The 23,151-nt window shown below is 45.5% G+C and overlaps 2 protein-coding genes across 11 annotated transcripts in view; one reads left to right on the top strand and one right to left on the bottom strand.

Moving 5' to 3' along the window:
- The window catches only part of LOC104150567 (integrator complex subunit 6-like), a 66,245-nt gene extending 59,173 nt beyond the window's left edge, over positions 1-7,072 (top strand). For 4 of the 10 annotated variants that reach the window (XM_068957322.1, XM_068957320.1, XM_068957321.1 and 1 more), the window contains 7 exons: positions 285-500; positions 973-1,096; positions 1,661-1,803; positions 2,169-2,400; positions 3,163-3,555; positions 5,541-5,634; positions 6,059-7,072. In XM_068957322.1, coding sequence (XP_068813423.1) covers positions 285-500; positions 973-1,096; positions 1,661-1,803; positions 2,169-2,400; positions 3,163-3,555; positions 5,541-5,634; positions 6,059-6,158 — 1,302 coding nt within the window. In that variant the 3' untranslated portion in view covers positions 6,159-7,072. The remainder of the gene's footprint in view (positions 1-284; positions 501-972; positions 1,097-1,660; positions 1,804-2,168; positions 2,401-3,162; positions 3,556-5,540; positions 5,635-6,058) is intronic. The other 6 variants (XR_011143527.1, XR_011143529.1, XR_011143525.1 and 3 more) reach the window with 2 other exon arrangements.
- Positions 7,073-18,239: 11,167 nt separating this feature from the next.
- MMGT1 (membrane magnesium transporter 1) lies at positions 18,240-23,011 on the bottom strand. The gene is made up of 4 exons (XM_068957326.1): positions 22,867-23,011; positions 22,604-22,656; positions 21,585-21,688; positions 18,240-20,601 (listed from the first exon to the last, which is right to left on the bottom strand). Exons 1-4 carry the CDS (start codon positions 22,946-22,948, stop codon positions 20,439-20,441), a joined length of 402 nt encoding a protein of 133 aa, XP_068813427.1. The 5' UTR covers positions 22,949-23,011; the 3' UTR covers positions 18,240-20,438.
- Between the last annotated feature and the right edge of the window lie 140 nt (positions 23,012-23,151).

Here is a 23,151-nt window from a genome sequence, read left to right as displayed (position 1 = left end):
ACAAAAAGAAAGTTACAGACTTTGCCGATTTTGCTGCAATATTCACAGACCTCCTGCTGGCCGTTAAAACTAGATACACTGGCTAAATATTTTTTCATTAAGCTAGCACATCAGGATTTTTTTCTTCTTTAGACTCTAATATATCCCTGGATAGGTAGTTCTCCCATTTCTTGAGTATCTGGGAGCCACGTTTATAGTTTTAGTCTGTTGATGTACTGAGTGTTTACTACTTGAGATCTGCAATGCTTGCTGATTCTTTAACTCACGCTGTGATTCCATTTTAGACAAAAATAGAGTCGGAACGGATTATAGGTTCAGTGGGTAAGAAAGTTCCACAAGAAATTGGAATAAAAGTGAAAAATCACTCCAGTGGCCTCTCCTTGGTGCACAGTAGGGATTTTAAGCAACTGCTGCAAGGGATCACTGGGGAATCACCACTGAGACTGGCAGAAATGAATGCTAAAGAATTTGCTGGCTTCCACATAGGACTCTTAAACAAGGTAAACACCAAAGTAATCTTGCATGGTTAAGCAGTTATCTGATCCATTTTTAATGGGTAATTTTTATAGACTTCATGTAGAAAAAGGAAGCAAGTATTTACTCTGAATTGTGACAAGTGAAGAATAGACACAAATAGGAGAGTAAATGCAATCTTTTGCATATGCATCTCGGACACTGTTTGAAAACCCCATAGTAGTAAACAAAGGTGATTATGTTTAGCTGCCTCTTGTAGAGGCATTTAAGTGTTGCTAGTCCAGGAATTAACATGCTTAGGTTTAATGGAGCTGACGGTGCTAGGGCCTTGCTGAAAAGACTGTAACAGACATGGGATCTGCTGTATCCAGTTACAAACATCTGCAGTAACTTCAAAATAATTATTAAATAATTAACATTATTACGATATTCAGAGGAATTTCTCTGCATGAGAATTGGTGAGTTAACTGAAAGTTGTTCATTTTGTTTTAAAACTAGGATTTAAAGCCGCAGGCATTCAGAAACGCTTACGATATTCCTCGTCGCAGTCTTCTAGACCAGCTAACTAGAATGAGAACCAATCTTCTGAAAACACACAGGCTTATCTTGGGGCAGGATGAGGGTAAGTAGTCACCGTCCTTTAACAGTTTAGAAAGAGTACAGCTGTTTGGTTATTCGCTGAAGCGGTGTTTTCGGCCCTGTGGTTGTGGGAAAGGAAGTGAGCTTTGCATCGTTTGTTGGGGTGTTCAGCCTCTCTTGGCTGTCGAGAGGGCAGAAAGAAATTTTTTGCCTTCTGTCATGGAAAATATCATACTTGCTTTGAATTTTAAAGCAAGTTTCGTGAGAGCGCAATTCCATATGCTAAGATACAGTAGGCAGATGCATTGGTAGTGACGGTAGCTTAAGCAGAGGGAGGCTTATTTCCAGTTAGCCCTCGTTAGGTCTAAGATACAGTTGTTAGAATAGAGATTAAACTTGCTTATTTCTCATTCTTCCTGTGCAAATTAAGCTTCGCTCTTGTTAGCCTGATTTCTAAAATTGTAATCTTCAGCTCTTTCTCCATAGTGGAAAGAAATAGTCATTTCTGGTTCTTAAATGCTAACACCTGTAACTGAAGCGTGTGCGTGAAGTTTGTATTGCCCTAGTTTTAAAGCAGACTAAATAAAGATCTCCTGTTCTGCTGCAGACTGCCTTCATAGTGTCCCTGTTGCTCAAATGGGAAATTACCAGGAATACCTGAAAATGATGCCGTCGCCCCTCCGGGAGATTGATCCAGATCAACCGAAAAGGCTTCATACATTTGGCAATCCTTTTAAACAGGATAAGAAGGTAGGGAAGAGTCATGCTATCTGCTGTATAGTTACTCTTAACATGACTTGAAATATTTTATTCATGAGTAGAATTTCTTATCCGACTGCGGTGTATTCTTAACCAGTACAGCTCTTCTGTACTATGCGGAAAGGAGTGGTATTTTTTACGTGGTCTAAGAAATGTGTAAAGAATTGCGTTGATTTACAGAGTGGCGCTGGTCAGTCTCTGGTTACAGTGCACGTGAAACGTGTCTGTATTCTGAGAGCTGTAAAGGGTTTTGAAAACCCCCTGAATTGTGACATGGAGAGACTTGCTCCAGTAATGAACTGATAAAATGGTTTCAAATTCTGTTTTTTTACTGATAGAAACAATTTTCTTTTCAGGGTATGATGATAGATGAGGCAGATGAATTTGTCACTGGGCCTCAGAATAAGGTAAAGCGTCCTGGAGAGCTCAATACTCCAGCATCACTAAAGAGGAGGCGTAGTATGTCCCCACTGTTGAGACGACCACAGTCACCGCCTGTTGTAACAAATCATGTTGGTGGGAAAGGGCCGCCCTCTGCTTCTGGATCCCTATCATACCTGAACCTCAAAGGCATCCCGGCAAATAAAGGTATATTGAATTGTAGTACAGCAGTCTGTATGGTCACAAAGGGAAATGCGTGTGCAAAAAAACTATCCTTTTTCTTTTTAAGTTAATTCAAAAGATTATGTCGGCGTTTGTATGCTCTAACTAGTGTTAATTAGGACTGAGTTTCTCTTTTGTTGGCCTGGATGAGCAGGCTGCTGTTATAGCTGATGAAGTCTTGAATGAAAAGCAATTTTGTCGCAAAACCAATTCAGGGTGGGGGGAGAGAAAGCTTGAAGCCTTTCACCGAGATACTTTGGCAGGTTGTAAGGATTTTAGATCAGCTTTTAGTTTTCATTTGCTTATTCTATAGTTTGGGGGAGGGGAAGGTAGGATAGGAAAGGTAAAATAAGGTTATGTTTTCATTTCTCATAAAACCTAATTTTCTTACTAACCTGTTCCAGCAAATAGAATCAGAAGAAAGCTTTCTTTGCTAGAGTTGGAGGGGGTGGGGGGAAGAAAGGAAAGCATTAGTTTAGTGAGAAATTGTAACACTGAAATAGCAGTATGGGAAATGACACCTTCACGACAGTGATGTGAGATGGTAACATTCCAAAGGAAAGTATTTCCTGGGTCGCTTCACAGGTTAAAGTATTGAAGAGATTTATTCAGTGCTTTCAGATCGGCACGTACAAGGCCGATCAACAAGATCGGCTCTTTCTTGTTCCACAAGAAAGGGTGCAGGGTGTTTTTTTTTTTTTGTTGTTGTTGTTTTTCACTAATAAGATGCATCTTTTTAATTTGCAGATATCAATAGCAGTATTGTCCAAGACGGCAATGGAGAGAAGAAAGCAGAAAACTGTCAATCAGTGGAAAAGCAAATTGATGGCTTACCTGTGCAAATGGCTCCTTCGGTTCCCGCTGTTATGGGAGAGGATGAAATGTTACCCAATGACTTAGATTCTCTACCTGATGAGTTCAATTGTTTAAGTGAAGATGGGTTGGATCATAAACCTGGCACCAATGCACTTGTTCGAGGGCCTCTAAATTACAGTGTGTCCGGAGATGACCAAAAACGGGTTGTGGAGTCTGCTTCTGGATCTGTGCCAAACTCATTGAAAATAACACCGACGATGTTGGAGGGAAGCAATGCTGATATCAAGATTAAAGTGATGAAGGAGGTTCGCAAACCTGGAAGAAGTAAGTTCTTAAACCTTGTCAGTGTATTAAAAGCGGGCTAGGGATACAGAAGACTGTTGATATTATATGGAGCTATTTTTAAAATACATACACAACTTAGATTTTGAATTATTTCGGGTTGCATGTGAGCAATGGAGGAACAAGAAAGGAGAAAAGTTCTTGCGAGGAGAGCAGGTGAGTTGAAGTCTTAGAAGCTAGTATTTGGGAGGGCAAGTGCCAAGCGACCTTATTTGCCCTTGGACATAGGTTGACTGGTATAAAAGGTACCCTGTAAAGCAGCTTTCAAAGGTTTTATCTTTGTAGCTCTACAAAGGTGTTACTGACCATCTAAAGAAAGTCTGTGTTTCAGTATTGAAAGGGTACTTCAAAGAGCTCAGCAATGCCTCTCTTTAGACTTTCCTTTATATTGCGCTACTCTTTGTATGTGCACGATGCGCTTTGTTGCTCTGCGTCCTTCAAAACTTCCTTTGGGTGGGCAAAGGCATGTGTAGCTACAGGGGTGCGTCTTGGAACGTGCTGGAAAGGGAATCTCAGAGTTAATAGTACTGTAGTAGTTTATTATTTAGGAAGACAGTAAAATTAGCGATGGAATATTGTTGCGTAAACTCTTAAGAACTGAAGACTAAAAATCACTTTCTTCTCTTTTCCTAAAACGGTCAATAACGGTAACACACTTGAAATGTTCCAAGGAAAAGTAACTTGCCACCTCAGCTGTTGTTATGTGTTGCGCCTGTACCTGCATACAGGAACAAACACAGAGTACTAGCCAGAGAGGCCAACTAATAGATATGCTTTAGGTGTACATGATTATGCCTAGGCATATATAAATTATGCCCATAGGAATAATTTTTCCATTTTTCTTGAACCGTAGATATCCCTAAAGTGGTCTTGTGTCTGAGTGAATTATTTCTACAAATGAAACCAATGAATTTTTTTCTAATACTTTGTCAAATGCCATAAAGATAATAATTAGTATGATGGAGTTTTTCCGGCTCTGCTGTCTTTCTGATCTCATGTTCTTCTCCCAAAACTTAGTGATTATATGCCTCAATGAAACACTGTGGCAGACCTAGTTTGGAAGGAAACCATTTTTATGCTGCACAGGAATTTTATTTTAATGATAATGAAAACATCCTACTTGGTTGTGTGTTTGCTTCCTGTTTTGCGAAGTGAGCTAGTCTAATCTTGCACCAAATTCATGTCCAGTAAATGGTGATAAGGAATAAAATAGTAGTATGTGCAGTATGAGTCATCTGTCTTGCTTCAGAGTTCAGGCAGTCATCAAAGAAAGAAGCTACCAGCACTGTGTGTTAAATGTGTACATGAATTCAAACTTCTCACCGCACGTCCTCGTTCTTTAACTGCCGCAGTGCTCTAAGCGGACTCTTAGTCATAGCAGCATAAATAGCTTCATTTTGGGCTAAGATAGGGAAAATATTGAAACCATGATATTTTTTCATTTTTCTCTAGTGTGTCCAATTCATTCTTTTGTAGTGCATGTATTTACTTTGTACAGTAAGACAGCGATATTAATAGTGCTCAGACTAAGCATTAATAATTTGTCTTTTAAGACGACTGGTCCTAACCTCTGCTTCCAGAAATGATAGCTCTAGGTTAAAACAGGATGTTGTGGCCCTTTGTGTATATTAACTGTTAATGATGGCACTGTGTTCGTGGAAATAGGAAGCTTCTCTGCTGAGCACACTTAGCCTCTATTTTCTGAGGCCAGATGCTTCTAGCTGCCACTCTTAAACAGAACCTACTTCTTGAGTGCCACACGTAAATACTAGATCTTCAGTATCACTTCAAGTTATTGGTATCAACTGCTTTCTGTACAGAGAGCTGACGTTGGCTTTTTTTCCTAGTCTTATAGCAGATGTTGAAGTGTGAAATGCTGGGCTTTGTTTCTTCTCTTTGTGGTTGAGCTCTATTGAAAATACATTTGCAAGATCTATTTTTAATATCTGTTTGAATTTTTTTTTTAGATTATGAAAAAATCTTCTCCCTTCTTGAGGAGGTGCAAGGACCTGTGGAAATTCAGAAGTATTTCATTGAATTTGCTATCAAGGAAGCAGCGAGGTTTGTATAGATGTAAATGACGGAGTCGTAAAATAAATGTTAATTTTGATCATGGCAGTGAAGCCTAAACTTTTCCAGTTCTAGTACTTTGTGTGCTTTTCTCTTTTAACGTATTTCAATTACTCTAGTTGTTTCAGCAGTCAAACTACCTTTAAGTTTTATGGAGTAAATGGTCTTTACTTACGGGTAAATGTGAAATGGAGAAATGGGTCATTATTGAAGAAAGACCCAAAATTTGGCTGGGTTGGGGGAAGGGCAGCTGTATTAAATTAGAGGTGCTATTATAATGCCAGAAATAAAGCAAGCTCTTCCGTACTGGAATCGGAGCCTTTGGAAATATCGTTTGTCACGGCTGAGTAATCTTGAGTTGTTCATGTATTTTTCAGAAGAAAAAAAATTAAATTACTCCCCCTCTCTTCCTTAGGTTTAAAAAACGGGTCTTAATACAACACTTAGAGAGAATACTAGAGGAACTAGAGTTCAACAGCCTACCCAACAGAGTTAATCATGTCAACAGTAGATAATAGTGTACCAGCCAGACCAGTATGGACCAGGAATGAGTTTGCTGTGCCGCAGAAGAGTGGAAGAGGATGTAGCTGCTGCCCTCACCATCTTGGCAGTCAAGTGATTTTACTGTCAGAGTCTGAGAAGAAGCAGTGGAGCTTTAACTTTAAGAACCTCTATCGGCAGAAGCTGGGCTATTGCCTTAAGGATTTGCCATGAAAGGTGTGGCTTTTTTCCTGTGGAGGGTGCTATGTGCTCAACAGGCTGAAGAAAATAACCATTGCTGCCCCTCCTGCAGGTGATGAGAATTTACTCATTTGAACACTGTCATTAGACATTTTACGTGCTATAGGCAGCAGGTTGCACTAAAATGGGGCACTGTCAAATGCACGCACTGTCTGCATCGTGGAGAGATCCCGTGTGTTCCCAAAAAACCCTCCCAGAAACACCTGCACTGGTAATATTGCATGTTGCCACCACAGAGACGAGGGTCTTGTTCCCAAGAACTACTAGCCATGCCTTTAAACTTGAGATTCAGTGTAGATTGAGAGTAAAGAAACTGCTATTGTGTTAATGAAAGCTAAAGACAGCCCTGTGACTGTTACCACCTGATGGTCACTAAACAATCTACCTCAGACTCTCTTCTGTTTTGTCTACAGACATTATGAAAGTGCACCTGAGGCTTCCCAGGTCCCCGACTTCAGTTCTCTTTCATCCTGTGAGGAGGACGGAGATTCTTCAGGTGGCCTTGGCACACGCTGTGCTTTGGAAGCACTAAAAGGAAACGCTTTTAAAAACGTGTATTTTAATGTTCATACGAAAGAGATTATTTTGAACAGTATTGTTACCAGATCACTAATTTGATATTTTAACTGTATAAATTTTTTGGAACATATGTATATATAAAATAAACCATTTTATTAATTTTTAATAAGTGCTAATCTGAGGAGTCTGTAGTGGGCAGCGTTGAGTTCCTCCAATTGTCTGTTACCAACAGACTTCTCATATTTTTGTAAAACCAGCAAGTAGCGTAGCTGCACTGTAACTGCATCTGACCCGCCTGCCCTCAAACACAGCTTGCCGTAATGAGTTGCAGAACGTGTTTGTACTTACCTGCCAATGGCTCCTACCGTGGAGCACCCGCCCTATCAGTCAGCTCAGACTGCATTAGACTTGTGTTAGTAGCGCGCAGCGTGCACGTTTTTACTCAGTGTTAAGGGTACTAAGTTCCAGTTTACCAAACCCTCAATTACCTGAGGCGATATTCTCTCTTCCGTTCCTCTTACTGTTTTTCTGAAGGTAACCTTGTATGTCGCAGAACATATGAGCCTAAGAAGACTGGAGGACCTGTGTGTAATTAAATTTTTGCTTTAAAATGGTCATGATAATATGCCAGTAGTAAGTGGCTTTTCTGACAGTTGTGTGTGTTCAGTTGCTCAATTGCATACAAACATCCTATGATCCTTTGACACCTTTGTTTAAAGGCTGAAGTCGTGATCATGTTAACTAGCTCCTTTCATAGTACTGCAAATACGCTAGGGATTCTGGTGGAGCAGCCAGCATGCAAGATGCAGGAAAACAGATTTAAGTTGGTGATCCTGTACTTCTCTGTTCCTACTGGTATTTTTAGTACTAGCCACCCTGTGAGGCATCTTTTCCTTCCCCTCTAAAGCAGTGGCCTTATCTCTCAGAAAGATGCAGTTTGACCATTGGGTTTACACCAGTAAAATGCAAGAAGGAAATAAAATCCAGCAGCAGCAAGCCTCTGCTACAACATTATATGAAAGAAGTGATGGGGAAAAAAGTTACTATAAACCTGTCCTAGCTGTTCTTCTAGCACTGACGTTAATCATGTGTACATCCTGCCCCTCTACTCAGCCCTGGTGAGGCCACATCTGGAGTACTGTGTCCAGTTCTGGGCTCCCCAGTACAAGAGAGACGTGGCACTCCTGGAGAGAGTCCAGCGGAGGGCTACCAAGATGATGAGGGGACTGGAGCACCTCTCCTCTGAAGAAAGGCCGAGAGAGCTGGGCCTGTTTAGCCTGGAGAAGAGAAGACTGAGAGGCGATCCCATCAATGTGTACAAGTATCTGAAGGGAGGGTGTCGAGAGGATGGGGCCGGACTCTTCTCCGTGGTGCCCAGCGACAGGACAAGAGGCAACGGGCACAAACTGAACCACAGGCAGTTCCACCTGAACCTGAGGAAAAACTTCTTGACTGTGAGGGTGACAGAGCACTGGGACAGGTTGCCCAGAGAGGTGGTGGAGTCTCCTTCGCTGCAGATATTCAAAAGCTATCTGGACGCAATCCTGGATAACAGGCTCTAGAGGACCCTGCTGGAGCGAGGAGGTTGGACTAGATGATCTCCAGAGGTCCCTTCCAACCTCAACCATTCTGTGATTCTGTGATTTTGAACATGTAGAAAAAAATCAGTAATACCTTGGAACGATATGAAGTGGGGTTCATCCCTTCAAACTCCTTATGTGGAAGCTATATTTCGTCATGATAGACCTCTAAAGCCTAATGTTGGACTCTAAGAGGGAATGTATTTACAGTAGGTCAAATATATTGCAAGTTCCTGGTTTTAAAATGGCTGGTAATATACTTCACATTATTTTTGAAGTGGTAGGTGTTCAGAGGAGATAGCTTGCGTCTATTGAATGGTTATTTGATTTTCTTTTCTGATTTGGGAGACCCTGACTTGATCATAATGTGTCTGAGCAAGAATTACCAAAGAGTGTTTTTAACCGGTGCTGCTGTTAGGCTCTAGACCTGCTCTTTTGGTGTGATACAGTTAGCCACTAAATTAGCTAGAGGAAGCTGGTGACTCTTTGACTTACTCGTTTGAAGTCTCATGCCTCAGAAAATGTACAGAAACTACAGAATAATCCATTCAAGTTCAAACAGCAAGAATTTTCCCTTACGGCACCATTATTTTGTCTGAATAGATGAAATTCGGATCAGACTATCAGAGGGGAAGAAACTTACAGTGAACTGGGGATGAATCTTCGTAAGGAAGAAGCAGACATTGCATTTCCACAGGTTGTGTCAGTGAAGAGATGAAGAAAAAAGAGTGAAAGTTATGCAGTTAAGAGTGCACACAGTCTCGAGTGTTTCCCAAATGGACCGCAAAACGAACATTGCTCACTCTGGAAACCAGTTAATGCTTCACAGTCATGTCTGCTAAGGAGAATTCTAAGAGAGAGAACGCTTCGTAAAACAAACAGCTGTGCTAGCTGTGGACGATAAACGCATTGGACAAATACAACCGCAAGCTTTGAATGGCACACTTCATGTCGGTGTGCAGCTGGGACAACCAGGAGGGGTTATGCTAGGGTCAGACCTTCTCGTTTCTGGGTAGAGAACGTGACCCCAGAAGCAACAGCTGCATTACTGGAGAGTATGTCTACTCCATACAACAAATGAACCTTTGCGCAACATGATCTTTCCCGAACAGGGGATCAGGAAAATGCATAGGTTACCGAGTATATGTGGATGGGATTTGGGAAGCTGCAAGTGCTTTGCTCAATCTTATATTTCTGAGCCCATATCTAAAGTTGAGATAATATGGCACAGTTAAAACCAGAACGTTAGGAAGTGAAGGGGGAAAAAAACCCCAGCTTGCTCTGTTTCCCTTGAGGAGCGTAGTTTAACAATCTGAATTAACAAATTAAGTGCATCTCTTCTGGCTACCTATAGAAAGGCTGTGTGGCGCTCCCAAGCTAAGGTACCTGTGCGTATTCTGGTTTTTGTATTTCCTGACCCTCTCCTAACTGTGTATCCTCAGTGCTTGGTTATCTTTATTTTTCTCTTGTCAACACCAAGGAGTTTTTCCTCTTTCCTAAGTACCGCTTCCCAGGCCCAGTCACTGATGGCAGGTGTCTGTTGGATGCTGCTGCTGTTGCCAATGTGTGTGCGCTATGCATTTATGATTTGCAAGAGTGTATTCTTGCCTAGGCCTAACCAGCATCTGAAAATGATTGTCACTTTCCAAAATAAACGTCCCAGAGGCTGTTACTGTGCTATGCTTGAATTTGCAGCGGTCAAGCATCGTTGCACGTTGGTCGACAAACGTTGCACCCCATACCTCCCTTTACAAGAAAGAGCATGCAGAAAAACTTTTTTTTTTTCTCCTCCTTTTCCTGGTAATTTTCTCCAGGTCCTGCCTCTAAACTGGCTGGCTGAAATGGCAGCACTACGGGGGTATTGAGTTTATTTTCATCTGTTCTTTAATACCTGCTAAGAAACTTCTGATGAAAAAAGTGAATGGAAATGCATTTGTTACAAAAAACAATTTGTGAAGCTAAACTATAGTGTTTCATACCAGCCAGTGCGGCAACATCGTTCCTTTGGCAAATGGGCTCTAGAAATCTTGTCTTGAAGATTTCTACATACGATCATACGAGTCTACAAACATACGATCTAGTGAAGCTGAAAACAAGACCAAAGACACCTCCAAAATCTGGCAGAGACTAGAGATCTGAAGGAAGTATGTTTAGTCACTAGATTTAAAAGAAGCTTCTAACTTTCACGTCTGCAACAAGCTTCATGTTTGTCTCAAGTGGAAAAGGAAGAAACTGGAGAAGAACAGAGTCTTGGGATTTAGCAGAAATCTTGTGGCCTCCAAGAATTGTTGTTAAATTGTACTTTTAAATCTGAGTCACATGATCAGTTTTATGACTGTGTTATTTAGGCAGGGACTGAACTAAAAAGCGTAGACGTGTATCATTTTCTTCAACAGTTATAGTTCAGCTGCAGCTTGACGTGTTGTTTTGTCCCTGAAAGTAGGCTGTTGGCTTGTGTTTAGCATTGGTGCTTTTCTTGCCCCAGTCTGTTGACAGTGTTTGCAACTGTCTCTTGGTCGTGGCTCTAACACGGTGGCAGTTTTGCGAGAGCCCTGTTGTTGTCCATCAAGCTGGGAGCGCGGGTAGTGGTTATGAATAGAGTCGCTGGGAAAAGAGCTGTGTCTTGGACGCAGTGAAAGCTGGTTCGGCTTGATTTGTTCCGGTGCTTCAGAACGTTCAGGTAAAAAGCGTATGAGCCGGTTCTCAGGACTAGGAGTGCAAATCTGGTATCGTAGCAGCTGATAATTCAGAGTTCAGAGAAAAAAAAAAACATGCCAGGAAAGGAGTTCAGCTGTCAGAACAGTCTAATGGTAAAGTCAGTGGGAGAGTGTTTTCACATGCAGCAGGAAGACATACCTGCTTATACCCTCCCTGAGTTGGCAGCCATGTGAGTTTGCCAGGAACGGTAACTGCTGATGCCATGTAAAGAAAAGAAATTGCTCTTTAACACGGGCTGGGAAGCCAGCTAAGAAACTGCATTTCCTAAGATTTTTGAGTTTGGGCTGAAGGTCTTGCAGAAATTATGGTCAAGTCCAAAAGAATAGTTTGGTTTGGGAAAGACAGTGGAATGGAAACCCCTAATCAGATTTTTGCAGGAGGTTGATTCTTTTTTGAGAGCTCGGGAAGTTTCATCTCAGCATCTGTGATGGGAATTTTACAGCTATTTTCTACTCCTGGATCAGCTCCAACAGCAGTGGAAGTAGCCAGATTCTCAGCATTTATGTATGCTTGCTGTCATCTCAATCACTGTCACTCCTAATGTGAGTAGCCTTACAAAACGTCCCTTAAAATACTGGGTACCTCTGACACTTTTCTGTATATCACTGCTCTGCACCCCTGCTGAGCAGCTGGTGCATCCTCACGGTCTCCTCATCTGTGAAGTACTGCCTCAGAGGATGGTGAAGCTAGAGGAGAGGTTTTTGAAGCATTTTGCTAGTTACAAGGACAAAGTTTTTTTTGTGTATTCAGCCTCATTCTTGCTATTTTCTCCAAAGTACAGGCATCTTTCAGTGTTTTATTGGTAAATATTTGATGTGTAGCATATATGAAAGAGAGGTTCAGTTCTGTGAGAAGGCTGGAGCTGGAAAACTTTCCCTCTTCCTTCATCTTGTAGCTGCGACCCATCTGCTTCTGCAGAGGTGGCTGTGGCAGATAGGAGGGAGCTGGCAGTGCTCAGGTTCTCCGAGGGGAGGGACTGTGCTGCGGAGCTGTCCGACTGCCTCGGAGAGGCCTAGGATGTGTGAGTGCAGGGAGCTGCCTCTGGGAAACGGGAGCTGAATGTTTGCTGGACTTGTGGAAATGCGCATCTTGTTTTCGGAAGTGGTAGGAGTAGGGAACAGTTGTATTGGCTGTGCGCAACTTGTGAAGCTTAGGAACTTGTCAATATACTGGCGTTTTGACCATGAAAAGTTGAAGATTTTTTGATCAATTTACGTTGCCTTAGTAGCTGCTTGATCTCCTGGTAATGGGTGCCTCAGGATTCAAGGATGCTTTCATAAGTAGGGTAGAAATAAAAAAGAGCCCTCCTCCCCTAGACTGAAAAGTGATAAAAACATTTTGCTGATTGCAGACGATTATGATGCAGCTGGTTGACAGTGACATCCCAGCCATGCAAAAATAACATTGGTTCTTCAAGCTATTTTCTAGTCCATGCAGCACATTAAAATCCTTCATGCACAGCTGGCACATTTAGCTTTGATTATGTTGTTTAAGTGACTGATCTGAGAGCAGCCTGGATCCTGGTTGCTTGCAGAACTTGAAAATAAGGTTGTTCCAATTCATCTGCAGTTGGTTATTTTGGAAAAGAGGCAAACTAGCTCGAGTACTTCTTTTAGGGCTGCTAATTAAAAGTCTTGTGGCACTCCTATGAGAGAGTCTTTAGAGATGGATGGAGGGACTTACCCAAGGTCGTATAGTGTGTCACCGGGAAAGATGATTATAAAATCCATGCCCTAATTTGGCCTTGCACAGTTTTCTTTCCCCAGTGTTGAAAATCCCGCACAAAACAACATGCTGGCTGTTGGGCCGCGTGTGCGTGTTGGTGGGCTCCCTCCCTGCGCTCTCGGAGGCGCCAGCCTGGGCCTGGCGCAGCGGGAGCACGGGGTGGGAAGTGGCAGGCTTGCCGCGGCGGGCTGCAAGGCAGCGCTTCCACGGGGTGGAGGTGGAAGTGGGCACGTTTGGCTGGAAGCGCACTTCTAGAGATGGAAAAAAGTGGGAGTTTGGAAAGACAAGAGGTAGCAGTGCTGTGGAGAAGTCACCAGAGCCTGTAGGCACTCGTGGTGGTGTTGCCTTTTCCTAAAGTCGAGTTCTGGTTTCTGACCCAAATGCTCCAGTGCCTTTTCTTTCTCAGCCATTGCAAAAGTGTATTTTAAATTCCCCTGGCATCCCTGGATTCAGGGCTCTTCTCTCTGCCAACAACAAGTGGGCAGACTGTAGAAGCTGCTATCCAAAATGGTCATTAGTGGAAAAGGAAATGGTGGCGAGCTGACAAGCTTTGCAAAAGGCTGTTTTAAATGTGTCAGATTCAGCAAAAGCTTCTGCAGGCGTATTTGTAGAAAACAGGAATGCAAATGCGCAGCGCTTGAAACGCTGCAGCAGCATTTGGCTTGCCTCGGGCCAGATGCAGGCAGGGCATGTAAGGGCTCGGTGTGCTGCCCCACAGCCCCTGGGCACGCTATGCTGGGGAGAGATGCTCAGAAGATGTTCCTTCACCTGCTGCCGCAAGTATCCCTGCGGCTTGCAATGGATGAAGTGGGGTGAGGGAACTGCAACTGATCCCTGAGAATTAGCAGTGAATTTCCCGAAGGAAAAACTGGCAGTTGTGGGGGAGTCGTAGCCTAGGCTATAGCGAACCATTGCTGGGTGATAGGTTGGTTGGTTGGCTGTTTCCAGAAGAGCGCAGGACAGGAGCCCAAGGAGGTTCAGACTTTAGGGGCAGCAGAGAAGCCTGTTTTTTGCTTGGGTTCTGAATGGCCAAATTCTGCCTTCACATGGATGTAACCAGAGAGCACGTCTCCTACCCGGGCTCTGCCTTGCACGCTTGGACTCTGTGTGGCCGCTCTGTTGAGGTGAGAAAGGGCCATGAAAGCAAGGAAAGGAAAGGGACTGTTCTTGTCACGGTAGGAAACTGGCATTTGCAAATGATAATTGCTCTCGTCACCCGGTGACACGGATGTGCTGAGGGGCCAGAGCTCGCCAAAGAGGTGGAAACCTGAGTCGTGTCTCGAGAACGTGAGAACGTCCGTCCCAAGCGTGCCTCTGGAGCCAGTGTGCTGTGTGCAGGGTGTCTTGGTGCTGTGCTGATGGTATCTGTGCTCCTCCGCTGCTCTTCCTGGAACCGCAACCGACTAAAATGACTCACTTTTTTTTTTTTTTTTTTCTTTTTTCGGTGCTGCTGCCTTAACTTGCCTGTTACCCGGATGCTTGTTGAGCGTCCCTGTTGACTCCCGTGCTTCTCCTTCTGAGAACATTGGGGACATCGAGCCTTGTTTCTCGCCCTTTTAAGCTCTGCAGTTACCTCTTGAGCATGAGAAACAAGGGCAGAGTGGAGAAAGCCTTGCAGGCCTCTCTTGACCTGGTACACTGGAAGAAACGAGCACTGTTCTCATCGTGCTCGGTGGGAAGACTTCCCAACCTGTCTCTTTCAGAGGTTGCTGCCTTCTGTTAGCCCATGCCAACCCAACGCAGCAGCCTGGCCATACTTGCAGCAGGAGATTTGGGTTTATTAAGCAGCTCTGTTGCACGCTGTGGGTTATGGGGTCCCTCCCATGCGAGAAGCACATCGGTCTTGCTCTGCTGGGGCTTTTCCTGTGGGGTCTGCCCACGGCTGTAATATTCAAAGTGGCACAAGTGGGATTTGCCAGCTTGCACTGCTGGTGCCAAAGGCCCTGTGACAGTTGTCACCACTCAGCAGGGGCAGAGCCGTGGTGGTAAGGCTTCCACTTGGAAATTGCGCTGATTCTGCCCAGTCTCTGGGCAGAGATCTTTACGTGAGGGTGGACTGCAAAGCAGGAGTAGTGTGCTGCTCTTGGAGAAGGCAGCTATGAGGGTTTTATTTTGCCCTCCCCTCCCCAGGCTTCGAGCTGGGCTGGGGAGGCGCCTGTATTACTGCAGGGTTGTCTTTGCTGTGGGCTGAGCCCTGCTCTGCTGGCGTGTTTGAGGCTCAAGTGATGCGATGACGGTTCTGGGAGTGACAGCTTTGCGCGGGTGTGGGGAAGCGAGCAGCCCCCACTGGGGTTTGGTGAGCTGCTCTTTGGAGCACCCACTAAATTGCCCCCTCAGAAACTGCTTTTTGAAGCAAGTGTCTGTTTTGTGCACTTCTGCATCCCAGACAAGGGTGTAAATCACTGCTTCGGCGTTTACTGCGTGCGCCAGGCGCTCTTCCTCGTTCCCCTGCAGCGGAGACCTCTCGGTGGCCGGAGGATGCTGGTGCGGCCTGGGGCTGGCTGGGAAAACACGGGCCTTGGTATGGCTGGCCCAGAAAATCTGTTCTCTCAGAAATACAGCAGAAACACCTCTTTTCTTTTTCTCCCTTTTCTTTCTTGTATTCCTTGCTTTTCAGTTGGAAGTCAGAAAGCCTCCTGCACCGCAGTGTGCCTTCGGCCAGTCCCTGGGAAACTGGGCGAGCGCTCAGGCAGCACCAGGAAGGGACGGACAGGAGGGAGCTGCTGGCGCAGGGCTCGGTCTGGCAGGAGGGTGATGCTGGAGCTATGAATAAGGGGTAAATAGCTGTGTATTTGGTAGGGAGGAGGGGACTTTGGGTCCTCCCCCCCCCCCCCCCCCGGACCACTAGCATAGGACAAGTCGTCAGTTTGATATTCCAAATTTACCCTTTTTTCCCCCCTGCCTTTTAAAATGGTCTGATAAACTGTGACACTGCAATGCCTGGGCCGCTGCCAAGGAGCCCTGGAGCTCGTGTTCCTGCCAGACGCCCCTGCTCGCGCTGCCAGGCTCCCGGCTGCCGCCGCCTCGCAAACTCCCATTTGCCTTTCTTGGCTGGAAAAAAGATTAAGTTAGCAGGACAGGAAAATTAATTAGCTGCCATTTTAAGGATGTAGCTTTTGTTGCAGTCCAAAGCATTTTGAAATGACATTGTATCGCCGAGAACAACATGGGACTGATTAAAAGGTTTCTACCTGCTTGAATCCAGAATTTATTTCCACCCTGGTTCTCCCCTAGGTGCTTAAGGCTTCAAGGTGACCCTCGAGGCCAAACCAGCCAGGAGAGTTTTGCCTTCACTGCTAGTTCCGGCCCTGGAAAGCTGGTACCAAAGTTTTCTGCTTGTTTAACATTCAAAATAGCCTTTCTCTGCCCTTCCCCGCTGCGCAGGCTGCCTGCCAGGACTTTACAAGCACTGGCTGGGGATGGCAGGAAACCGTGCACGGAGCCGCAGCTCCCCTGGCCCGCGAGGCCGGAGGGGTCCGGCGGCTCCGGCCGGGATTCCCGCAGAGCGCTGCGGCGCGAGCCCCGGCCTTTCCAAAGCGTCTGCTGAAAAGCTGCTGTTCCGGTGCCTCCGCCTCCCCAGAAGAGGCAGAAAGGGTGTCGCTGGGGGGTGGGGGGGCTGGCTCCAGCTGGAGGGTCCGCGTGGCTCCTGTCATCGCCGAGGGTGGCGGAGACGCGGCCGAGGGCAGCTCCGCTGCAGCGCGGTGCGCAGCGAGGGAACCCAAAGCATGGGAAGAGAGCGGTAAAGAGGGAAACTAATCCTTTTAGACCAGAAAGTAGCTGCCGTTTCCTGCTTTCTCCAGGGACGGAGCCGTATTTGTGCTCAAGACCTCCTGGGGAAGGGGTGGTAAGCCACCAACTCTCGCTAGAGAGCTTCAAGCCAGGGCTCTGCAGCGTGGGGCGCACCAGGCCCTACCCTCCAAAAGCAGCGCTAATTGCGCTCACAGCTGCCGTTTTGTTTTGTTGTGCTGCAGCGACAGCCCCAGCGCTCCCAGCCTCCGGAGACATGTGGAGGGTAAGCAAAAGGCTCCCTTATAACTCTCAGACTTGGAAACAAATGTATGTAATTAGCAGTTATTTTCAGATGAGGTGCTGCAGTTCAGCCCCTGTCGCCCTCTCCCTGGGAACAGCGATTCCTGCCGGTTGTATTCCCAGCCGGGGGAAGGTGTCCGGCACAGCAGCCTCCAACAGGCAACGGGCAGCAAGAGGGAATGACTGCTGATGGAAACCATGTCCTAGGCCCCTTGCCCAGGGAAGAAAAGGGCTAAATTACTCCTGGCCTCCTCCTCTTTAAACGTACAAAGAGAATTCCCCACTAAACTAACACTGGTTGTTGAGGAGAGGTGAAGAAAACATCAAAATTAATGCAGCCTAAACTGGCTCCTCCTGCAACAAATGCAAGTGAGCACTTTTTTTTTTTTTTTTTTTAAATATGTAATGCAGTAGAAACATTGTGCCCCTTAGCCAACTCGGTTCAAGGCTTGATGGCGGTGCAGGTACACACTGGGTGAGTTTGGGAACTGCCTATTTGGCCCAATCCATTAAGCTGTTGGCACAGCTGCTGTTTCGCTTTTGAAGAAGAGAAACTAACTCATCTGCCAGCAGCCGATGGCTGTGCGCTGCACGTAAGCACGGCGCATCTTGGGGAGCTGGCTAAGGTGCTCCCTCTTGAAAACACTGACTGTTGGTTTTTTTACACCCTCACACGCGGTGCTGGATACAGACGGAGGAATCGAGGCAGCTCCGTGAGCAGATGAAGGGTGAGCCTGCTGCTTTCTCTGTGGTGCAATCATGATTAATGCTATAGTTGAGCAAACTCTTCTCGTTCTTTGCTGCCTTTCCAGCCTCCCCCAGTAGGAAAGCAGAACCGCGAGTGACAAGCGATCTTGCTCAAGTCCTCACGAGCAGGCTGGCTGTTTCCTCCAGCAACCATTGCGATACCAAACCTCACATGAGCGTGTTCTGTGGGTAGGCAGGGGATTAGCATGTGGTAGAAAAGCCTTTAACTATGCTTAAAGGGAAGATGGAAATTAAGCCAGCCCCCCCTAGATACCTTGACTAGGAATCTCAAAGGCCAGTAACTTTTTCTTCCTCTATGTTGTATTTAGCTACTTACAGCATGTTGCTTTGATTCCCTTTACTGATCTTACCTCACAGTAATGAACACCAGGCCAAGCACCAACTTTCACATGTGCTGTAATTAAGACAAGACCCACTTCTTGTCAATACTAGGCAGTCATTTTTAAATAGGTGGTCGTCAGGGATTTGCTGTGGCAGGCTCGAGGACGGTCAGAAACAAAGACAATCACTCCCAAACGCTGTAAGGATATTGATTTTTATTGGACGTTGCAAGATCAATAAGAAAAAATAATTTGTACAGCTTTATGATATAACCATTGCTGCTGAAGAGTAAGGCTGCTTGTCACAAGAAAAGCGACCTGGTACAGCCAACAGGGTGCTCCTAGCATGACTCTGTCTGAGAAACAGTTTTTCTCCAAGAAAGACTTCAGCTGTCATGGAGCAGCACCTTTTGCCTTGGGCAGGTCCACGTAGCCTTACAGTAGCGCAAACGGGGCTTCTTAGACGCTAAGGCTGAGCAGCCCTGCTCCAAGAGACCCTCTACAAGCAGCTCACCGCCAACCACAGTTGCGGTATCAGTCTGGTACAGTGGTTACTGACTTTCTCTCTTGCTTCTCTCTCCCTCTGCCAATTCTGTCTGCTGCTTTTCCTCTGTGACTAGCAAGGTCATCTGGCCTGTGTTCAGCCATTTCCTCCATGCCGCGCGCCTGCCACCACAGCAGCCCTCTTCCCCAAGGAAAGAGCTCTGCCTGCAACAGAGAGCTGACCTGACGCTTACTATTTTAGAGGCTTTTGGTGACAGCAGCTATCTGGAGAGCTGATTTGCGACACCAGCTATAGGGGAGCCAGAACACTCTAGGAAGTAATCCAGCAGCTCAAATGCTTTCAGCTGGCAGAGTAACCCTTTCTAACCAAACCCAGATGCTTAAGAGCGATTGTAGAGCAGCAGCTATGGCTATGGCCCTAGCACTGGGGGACCCACTCCATAGGATGGGCAGAGCTAGAAACAGAGGCTTCAGTTTACACAGTATATTTGCTAAGCTTTTCGCCTTTGAAAGTTCTCAACAATTTAAAAAACAGATTGTGGGACAAAAGGCTGAATTTGCACAGAGGCAGAGAGACATCCTCAGACTATGCAAACCTCTACTTGGCCCCACTGGTTTTTCAAACTACCGACTCTTGGCTATGTCAGGTAAGCGGGAGAAAGTTGTTTCATCGCTGACTGAAATGCCAGACCAAGGGGAAAAAAAAACAAACAAGAAAAGAAAGCGTTGTTTCAGCCCCTCTCCACCTAAGGGGAGATCAGAATTTAGAAGTCGGTAACAGTTAAGGACCCTAACATCTGTCCTAATACATATAATCAAGACAGTCATCTTAAATCAACTAAGGGCTCAGCTGGAAGAAGAAATCACTTTTATAGGCTCCGTTGGCAGAAAAAGGGGCAATTGTACCATGACTAGTTGATTATCTTTACTGCGCTAACGCCAGTAAACAGATACGGCTGCTGAACCTACCACTGGAACATTTACAGAATGGAGATTTCTTATTGATACTTAAGCACTTCTCATAGAAGATGACTCAGGAACTAGTATCTGGTGCCATTTTGAGGTACTAAAACACCATTCAGCCATCTGATGAACGTTCCCATACAAACAACCAAAGAGAACATAAATACAGTAGATAAACAAGCTGAGCATTGTAGATTGTTTATGTGATCAGAGGTGAGCTGCCTTCCCCCACACAGGCACCAAATGTACAGCCGCATCCCTGGCAACTCGGGGCAACATAGACAGTTTACATTTAAACAAAGGAGGGCAACAAGAAAATAACATGGTAATGAAAACTGAGGAAAAAAAAAAACCAAAAAAACCCTTCACACAACTATTTTTCAGCACTGTAAAAAAATAAAAAAAAAAGAAAGCAACCTTTTTGACTTCCCATGCCCACCCCAGGCAGGTCTCCTAGACGTTCTAGGAACAGGAGATGCTGCCCCTTTTTTCTGCTGTTAAATGATGCAGTGCACACAGTATTTCTGAAGGAGTTCCATAAACTGTAGTGCAAGCAAACGGAGAAAATAAATAGCACTCAAAAATTCCTTCTTGTCAAAGAATACTAAATGCAGTAGAAACGAGCTTGCTTTTTGTTTTAACTGAAATCAGCTGCAACTTTTTTAATATATGAAAATTTGAAGATGTGTTTCACAGCATAATTGTAGAATAATTTACATTGCATTGCCAATTCACAATTCAGTCATTTTTGTTAACAGCGTACAAAGAAGGTCCTTAGTTTTTATATATATATATATATATATATATACTTTATAAAGTCTGGAAGATCGATATAAATACTGCTCCAGAAATTAAAAAAAGTGTTTACATCCCCAACTTGAATATTACATCTCAGTGTCCTGGTTTATTATTATAATCTGTAAAAGTCTTAACGGCGCAGAGGTTCAAGTTTTCGAAATTTCAGTGACGAGCTGGATGACAAAGCATCTTGGTTTGAAGAAGAATTCACTGTGTCTGGGGACTGGAACAATACTCTACCACGATGATTAAATACATAAAAAGATGGATGGTTCCTTAATGTGTCAAATGTCCTTCAAAATAAATGTAAAAGGTCAAGGTTAATACTGCTTTAGAATGGTGGTTTTAGAAAAGTCAGTCTAGGATACGTCAGCTTTTACAGACGGAGAAATACAAGTTTTGAACCCAAAATTTAGGGAAGGTACGTGCAGTTTACAAGTTACTTAAACCAAAACGCAGTGCAGTTAAGAAATACAAAGCCAAAGACCAGAAAAACACTGACTGCTCAATACATGGACATTGCCCGCACCATGAACTAACTTCACTCTCCTTCCTTGAGCTTAGAGGCAAGTCTGTGGATTACTAGCTGCAAATGTACCTCACGTGCCAGCCTTACTTCGGCTGTCACTTGTGTTAAATACCTTGACACTGTTTACCATCAGCTTCCCATCTTTTTCCATGCTTGAAGTTCAGGCTCTTAAGTAAATGCTATAAAGTATAGTAATACCAACTTGTTTACTTTTCGAATTGCCTTGTGTTTTTTTGGTAGAGAGGCCATGTGTGACCACCAAACTTGGTATACACAATTCAAAATCCCTTATTTTCTGAAGATCTTTCAGACATCATACTTTGAATATTTCAGGGTTTAGAGAAAAATCAAGTAATTCAGCCTCTTGTGAAGGGCCAATGAGATTCAGAGGGCGAGGCAGCCCTGCTGCCCTCTAGTCCCTGCGACCAACTCACAATAGCCATTCTGTGACTGCTAAGCTTTTATTGTCCATGCAGTCATTTCATTCCTCTCCAACTCTGCAAGGCTGGATTTTGGACAAGGAAAAGCGAGAAACGTATTTCATTCGTTCATGTTAGCTAACTCTGTTTCAACTTCTAGACGCTTCTGGCTTCCTGGATGTGACTGTTCCTCTCTGTGCTCCACCTACAACGTGCATTTAAGAACTGAACTAAGAAGAGAGCAAGCCCAGTGCTGCTACTTCACAGCTGTGCTCAGTTTGTACAGAGAGAAGCAGATACACGTGCTTGTGAACAGAATAAAACATACTTATTTTTTAGTTCTGAAGTGGCATCCATGTCTTTAAATTCTCCTGCGATATGTACTATCCCATAGCAGGTAACTGCAAAGGCTAGCAGAGTTTGAAGAACTATCTGTAACAAGAAGGAAATACAGTACAACATACACATTACTAAACGTTCTTAGTGTTTACAAAAACATCTACTCTTTTAAACAGTCTTTGGCACTTTTCATCCAGTGACAGCGAGTGCTTTACAGAGGTGGGCAATTCATCACTAGGGAAACTGAGGCACGGAAAGGTTAAATAACTCACCTAGGGTAGCACAGCAAAACAGCTGCAGAGCTGAAAGGAGCTTACAATGCCTGACACCCAGTCCGCATTGCATGAATTAAATTGATTCACGTAGATCCTCGGCAAGATCCTGTCTTGCTTAGAACAAAACACTTTGTTCCTGTGCACTTAAAGATCTAATACTCTTTCTGAGAAATGCGTTAAACTGCCACCGCACACTGTACAGAGGTGACAGTTGCTACTCTGCCTGAATGCTAGTAGCGGTGGGTATTTCATATCCTTAACTTTGATTAGGCAGAAATGGAATGAGAAATAATTAAAGCGGAATTGAAAAAAAAAAAATCCACTTCCTGAAACAGACTGCGCTGGGATCAAACAGGCACACAGCCACACAGGATAAACAGATGTCAGCCAACAAAAGCCAGAGAGAGGAGGATGTTTATGCTGCAAAGCAGGGGATGAACGCAAAGGCTCTCCGAGGCTTAAGCTACGTTGGGGGAGTTTCTGGTATTTCAGCGTAGTTGCAAAGCAGCAGCGGGAAGTCTGACCTGGGGTCTGTTCTCTCTGACAGAGCTAACAGGCTGCAGGAAGTTGAGACAAAAAGCGAGGTTCTTCTGGACTCGAAGGAAATTGCAATTTAAAAACTACTTTGCTCTTTCCTCTTGCCTATCGCACTGGAAATAAAGAGACACTGCGCGAGACCAGCCTGCCCGAACAGCATGACGCCTTCGCAACACGGTAAAAATCTTAAACTTACGTCTATGGGCAACGTTTCGTCTTCCTTCTCTGTGAGCCTCATGTAAGAGCGATCTATGAAACAGAAACACACGAGAGCATGGCAGCGAGCCAGCGGAGCGGCGACACGAACACCTCGGCCTTAAAAACACCCCGCGGCGCAAGGCCGGGCCAGGCGGCCCCGCTCCCGGCCCCCCGCTCCGCCGGCCCCGGGGCTCCGGCCCGGCCCGGCCTCCCCGCGGCCCGCTCCCAGCGCCCCTCGGCCGCCGCCCGCCGCTCACTCACGCTGCGCCGCCGAGAAGGCCGCGTGGGCCAAGGCGAAGAGGCCGAGCCCCACCAGCCCCTTCCACACCGAGGCGGCCGCCATCGTCCCCGCCGGGCGCCGCTCGCCCCGCGCCCGCCGCCGCCCGCCGCCGCCGCCAGGGGCGCCCGCGACGCCCGGCGCCCGCTGATGGCGTCACGGCGGGGCGGGGCCAGGCCGCGCCCCCGCTGGCGGGAGGGGGCGTGGCGCCGGCGGGAGGGGGCGTGGCGCCGGCGGGAGGGGGCGTGGCGCCGACCCTCGTTCTCCCA

Source organism: Struthio camelus, chromosome 11 (genome assembly GCF_040807025.1).
Source record: "Struthio camelus isolate bStrCam1 chromosome 11, bStrCam1.hap1, whole genome shotgun sequence".
Classification (NCBI taxonomy): Eukaryota; Metazoa; Chordata; class Aves; order Struthioniformes; family Struthionidae; genus Struthio; species Struthio camelus.
This window is presented reverse-complemented; position numbering and strand designations above follow the sequence as displayed.